Here is a 6000-nt window from a genome sequence, read left to right as displayed (position 1 = left end):
CCAAACATTACATCTCAAGTGACTCTGTAATAGACGAGTGAGCTCAAGCGAACTCAGCAATGGCCTCAAAGCAACCGGAACTCGAAAGCTTTACTCTTTTTCCACCGTTGAATGAGAAAAATCAGTTAGGGTTAGGGTTAGGTTTTCTTGATTCTTCAGAAAAGCCTCTCCCACCTCCACCTCCTTGTGTTGAAGTACTTCCCTCTGAGGTAATACTTGAATACATATCATACATATAACCTATGTATACACACTCACATATATATATGTACGTATATCTAACCAGAAGCTTGATTGATTGCTTTTCGTGAAATAGGTTTCATCATCTGTGAAGTATACTGTGGAGCCTGTTATTCTAAATGGACTCACGTTGCTCAAGGTAATTTTCTTAAACCCTTTGTTTGGCTTCTGAGAAAGTAGAGGAGAATATGAATGGAACCGAAAATGAAATTAAATAATTGGGTCCCTATTTATTGCTTTGCATTGGTTTCCAAACTAATGAAAACTTACCCTCACAGGATCCAAATTGTGAATGTCCTGTGATACAAAGATTAAATTCCCCATCTTTTCTTCTGTTCCCTGAGCAACCAAGCAGGGTAGCCTTGTAAAATTAAATGAGGTGACTATAACCAACATTGCATTTCTTGTAGGGACGAGTGAGTACTCGGGAAGTTTTTGCCTTGTCCAATTCTGATTTGATTCCAGGAAAATATGAAGGTCTGTGCTAATTGCTTCTTGAATTTTTTTCCTTTATAATTATTGGAACATGTATATTATGTTTTTTATGTTCATCAAGCATGATTGAGAATATTATGTGTTTGTTTGTGGGGTAGGGGGACTGAAATTGTGGGAAGGTTCCCAAGATTTAGTCAGAACTCTTTGCTCGGAGGTGCAAGATGGGAAATTATTATTGACTGGAAAACGAGTTTTAGAGGTGGGTTCCAATTGCTGAAGTGATTCTGTTCTCTTCTTTGCATAAACATGTTGACACTTAGCATGCTAATAACTCATTGGATGTTGTAGTTTGTGCATATGAAGGACTTTCCTTTGTGTTTTTAGACGTCTACTAAATGACATTTCTATCGATTTTTAGCAAGTATTCTGTTCTATACATTGAATGAGTATGTGTTGCTAAACCGATTATGGGCTTTTTTTTCAAAACTTTTGAAAAGGATACGTTGCTTTAATGGGTACTCTTGAAACCATGAATTGCTGTTTTTTATTTATTTATTTTTATTATTATTATTTTTTAATTTGCAATATGTTCTAATAATAATGGGTGCAAAAGACCTGATTTTATTTATTTGGTTACACCATTAGAAACTTTGCTATGCTGAACCGAGTTGAAAACCTAAAATTGAAGGATGAAACTTAAACATACTGAAGGGTTGAGTTACATGTACACTAGCAGCTAAAGTACATATGACTTGTTTGAGGAGAACACTTTACTTGAAATTTACAAACCACTTTTAACCATACTTTTGAGTTATGGAGCTAGTACTTAGTAATATTTCCACAGTTTGGAACAACTAAGTGCAATGTGATTTCAGTACTGTGGTTTTATTTTTCTAAGTTTGGCACATGACTTTCAACATTATATTTCATGATAAGCAAAGTTGAAAATGAGAGTGAATGTTGTGTTGGTTCCTTTGCCATAAAAAAACTAATGATCGGTAAACAATTCCCTTTGCCATCGGATTTTTGTTAGCTAGTCAATCTTTCCAAATATACAAAAAAAACTGGTTGTATCAACACTTAATGCGTCAATACTACTAACTTGTCCAAACAGCTCTTCAGTTAACAACCCAAAAATTTCAGTAAGAGATGATTTACAATTTACTGGATAATACTAAAGTGCTGTGAGTACTGCGCTTCCTTCCTCAAAAACTAGTGTCGTGATTAAGCTTCTTCCAACTTGAAATTATTTTGACACATTTGCACTGATACTACACAAATGAAGACCAAAATTGGGCATTGACAATCAAAGAACACATTTGGTCAATGCTTGGTGCAATGCTAAAAGCTTGAGTTGTTGAGTGTGAGAAACTTGGTTTGAGTTTGATAGCAATCACTTTGAGTAAGATGACACTAAAGGTTTAATTCTGTATCCAATCCACTCATCTCAGCAACTTGTATAATTCAGAGCATCTTTTTTATGGTCCATTTGGTAGGAGGGAAGAGTGAGAGGGAAGTTAGGATGGCAAGGAGGAATCGATCAAGCTTCTATTTATCAGTAGGAAGGAAAACAGAAGGCAAGAAAAGAGAGGAGGGAAGAGAGCCTTCCATCCCCTTCCCGCCTGAATTTTTTTTTTTTTTTTTCTCCCAGAATTGGTGAAAAGGAGGAAAGGGTACTCCCCTCCCCATATTTTTTTCATTCAATCAGCATATTTCCAGTAATATATTGGTATAATGGTAAAATCATGTGATACCTTTCTCCCCCATTTCCTTTTGTTAAACCAAACAAAAGGAGGGAAAGATCCCTTCCTTTTTGTGGGGTCATCCCTCCTGCCTTGCAATCTTTCTAATTTTCCATCCCTTGTACCAAATGGAGCTTAAAGAACTGGAAGACACTAGTATCCTCACTACCATATGTTTACTCTTCATTGTGATAATTGTGATACTTTTCTATAATTCATCACAGTTGCATATGTGGTCTGTATGTTCTTATCTAGCAGACATTATCATCTTCAATTTACTTTCTTTTAGGGCTTTAGTGTGGACTGTGGTTAGAAATTTAATTTTGAATCTGGACTTGAAACATCTCTAAGGCTTATGAAGTTCTAAAACTTTTTTTGAAGTTTATCCACCAATTTTATTTGTTGTTTTCCAAGTTTAAGTTTTTCTTAGTTCATTATCCCTTGATTTTATGTCCTTATATATGATTCTCAGGACACATTTCATTTGTATATTTTCATCAAATTGTTACTTTTGATATTAAATTCCGTTCATGGTCACGAAAGAGAGTGAAAACTCAAAAGTTAATCATATATATATATATATCTTTGATAAGTAAAAGTTAATCACATGTATGCATGTATTTTCAATAAAAAAAAAAACTCACTGACAGTCCAGATCTTAAGCAGAATCAAAATCCGCCATTATAGGTCCCCACAATTGTCTCCATAACATACTAAAGTTTAAGTCCAGCAGAACAATATTTCTAAAATCCTTTTCCACCTGCTATATTACTCCAATCTAGGATGCCAGGCATGCATGTCTAAAAAAATTAGACAACTAAGTTGGGAAAGCCTTTCATTGTGTGAGATACGTACTGAGACAGATCTTCTATCGGTTACTTTCTCTTTTAACACTGCTATTAGCTTATTACTGAATCTGTTCTTGATGGTTTTCAGCTTGGATGCGGCCATGGACTTCCTGGAATCTTTGCATGCCTTGAGGTAATATGCATGTCCTGTCCATTGTGGTGTTGAAGACAAGATGCCTGGAAATATCTTGTGTTCTTAGCAAATTTTTTTTTTTTTTTTTGCCTCAGGGTGCCGCTGTCATACATTTCCAGGATTTTAATGCAGAGGTCCTTCGATGTCTCACCATTCCCAATGTAAATGCAAATCTTCCAAAGGAGTCTCAATCTTTGACTATAGATGTAGTAGAGTGGAACACCAGGGCAGACATTCGTTTCTTTTCTGGTGACTGGAGTGAAGTCCATCAAGTTCTCCCCTATGCACATCCAGACAAAGAGGAACCAAATTGTAGCTCAGGGATGAATGTAACTGCTGGTTATGATATTATTCTTATGGCAGAGACAGTTTACTCCATCCCTGCTCTTTCTAACCTCTATCAACTTATTAAGAAGGCGAGATGTTATATATTTTTAATTCATTGCTTCCCATACGGTAAAGTTCTTGATGCTTGAGCTTCACAAATGCTTTATTTACAGTGCATGAGCCGTCCTCATGGAGTTGTGTACATGGCTGCAAAGAAGCATTATTTTGGAGTAGGAGGGGGATCAAGGCGCTTCCTATCGTTAGTGGAGAAAGATGGTGAGCTAAGCTTTTTCAGTTACAGTCGCTGTGAATTTTGAAGAATCCATATCGTAATGAAGAAAAATGGTCCTCAAGTCGAGTTGGCATAAACCAACTCTCATAAGGGATTGTGGGCCCACCACCCTCTTGTGAGAGAGCCGACTCGGCTTATATAGCATTGTTCCATAATGAAAGTTGGAGAGGTTTCTTTCCTCTTTCTGTTTGGGCCATTGAAAGGTTGCCTCCTAATTTATGCATGTAGCAGAATTTGTTTCGGTAGTCAAGTCTGCATGCAGTGGTCTCTTTTAAAAAGATTTCCCTTTTGGGGCAAGTATATGCGCAAGCATGCTTAGAGCATGAGGATGCATTAATTTGGTTAATATGTTCTGAAATATATATGTTGCTTATATATTTGTGTCTTATATGCATGAAACTTGTTTGCATGCTTAATATTTTTTTCTGAGATTTAACCACTGGATGATATATTGAATGTGAAGGATATGAACTCAAGATTTCTTTGTTCTCCCTTGTTAGTCTCATGTGCATAGTTTTTTGCTTTTTTAGGGGTAAATGTAATGGGGCACATGTTACCCTTGAAAGGCAAGGCATAAACCTTTTTATTTTTCAGTGATAATGTTCAGAAGCATAGACAATTAATTAAGAATTAAGAGAAGAAATAACAAAATGAGCTTAAAATATAACCCTTTTGTCATTTTCTATATGTATTTTATATGATCAAATTGTTGTTCAAAACATGCTGATTGTTCCATTGGAGTATAAAACGTAATATATAAAAAAAAATGAAGGATAAAATGTAAGCTCATATTAGAGGTGTGAAGCAAAAAAAAAGGTGTATGAGGTGTATGCCTCAAGCTTGTAACGCATAACCTTCTGGCTTCTGTGACACCTGTGAAGCATCAGTCTTACTTGTTGAGGTATAAAAGACTCTAGGCTTGTTGAAGTATGTTCATACAGTATAAGGTTATTGATATGCTGGTCCTCTATCTGCAGGTGTTATTGCAGCCAGCCTGGTTGCCGAAGTTGCAGATGGTTCCTCAAATGTTCGAGAGGTATGGAAGCTTTCACTTAAGTAGATTTTGGAATCACCAGAATTAGTTGTACATGTCTACTCTCGATTAGTAACTTAGTTTTCCGATAAGAGGGATCATGTTTGATATAAATGTACTCTGTGCACAGAATGGAAATACAGATTCTTCTGCTTTGCAGCTTAAATTTGCTTTTGTTCTACTCGATTAACATTCTAGATTTTTGTAATAGGGTACATGTAGCAAAACCTAAATATCATTTTAATGTTAGCAATTTTTGTGGCAATTATGGTTTCTATATCTATTTATTTGCTTTCTTATAGACACTTAGATTTTGGCTGCTATTTGTTATGGTTTTTAAGGAACTTGTAGTGGTCTCCGTTATGGTGGTGGGCCCTAGTATGTTTTCATTTTTGTCCATATGAATCTGTAATTGACTGATGCATTGTCATATTCAAAAGTTGCCACAAATCCTCTTATATGCACTTCTTTTGTTGGCCAACCATGTCCAAGTATTATTAACCCCATGCTCAAGTTAGGAGATCAATTACACTACTGGAACTAGGTTGAGCCTTGGCTTAATGCCTATGGTCTCTGATAAATTTTATCAACTACTCCGTAATTCTTACTACACACTGAGTGAATTGTATCCATGTCACTTTATCTATATTACCAAGGGCTTAGCCCAGTGGTATCTCCTCCTTCCAAATGGAAGTTTGACGGTTCAAGTCTTCGATAGGACAATAACTAGTGCGTGTGATTTACTTCCCAAAAAGGGTAAAAAAATGGTTATCTATATTTCCTATTGACTACCTAACTGTTGCCGTACCTGATATATCAACTATCCGTACCGATGTATCAACTATTTAACTGAAAGTTGTTTGAGTTTTCAGTACATATACTTTACTTTTCAATTATGAAACTTTTTTCTAATTAACTCCCCCACCCCAACAATAACTAATACATATAAT

At 35.8% G+C, this 6000-nt stretch overlaps 1 protein-coding gene across 1 annotated transcript; it reads left to right on the top strand.

The window, feature by feature from the left end:
* On the top strand, window positions 1-5315 carry LOC132274799 (uncharacterized). Its single transcript, XM_059776131.1, has 8 exons — window positions 1-209; window positions 317-379; window positions 651-717; window positions 834-934; window positions 3354-3398; window positions 3494-3814; window positions 3899-4001; window positions 4995-5315. The coding sequence occupies exons 1-8, from the start codon at window positions 60-62 to the stop codon at window positions 5075-5077; spliced, it is 933 nt and encodes a 310-aa protein (XP_059632114.1). The 5' UTR covers window positions 1-59; the 3' UTR covers window positions 5078-5315.
* The last annotated feature ends 685 nt before the right edge of the window (window positions 5316-6000 follow it).

The sequence above is a fragment of the Cornus florida genome, unplaced genomic scaffold (genome assembly GCF_030987335.1).
Source record: "Cornus florida cultivar Cherokee Brave unplaced genomic scaffold, ASM3098733v1 CherokeeBrave_3.0.0_Hap2_Chr09, whole genome shotgun sequence".
Classification (NCBI taxonomy): domain Eukaryota; kingdom Viridiplantae; phylum Streptophyta; class Magnoliopsida; order Cornales; family Cornaceae; genus Cornus; species Cornus florida.
Note: the sequence above shows the minus strand (reverse complement) of the source record. Positions and strands in the feature narration are given on the sequence as shown.

What these genes read in the sequence shown, in the direction of transcription:
- LOC132274799 (XM_059776131.1), top strand. Translation starts at nt 60, where the DNA reads ATGGCCTCAAAGCAACCGGAACTCGAAAGCTTTACTCTTTTTCCACCG. An exon ending in GAATCTTTGCATGCCTTGAG is followed by an intron (nt 3,399 to 3,493) that starts GTAATATGCATG and finishes TTTTTGCCTCAG; the next exon opens with GGTGCCGCTGTCATACATTT. An exon ending in TCTATCAACTTATTAAGAAG is followed by an intron (nt 3,815 to 3,898) that starts GCGAGATGTTAT and finishes CTTTATTTACAG; the next exon opens with TGCATGAGCCGTCCTCATGG.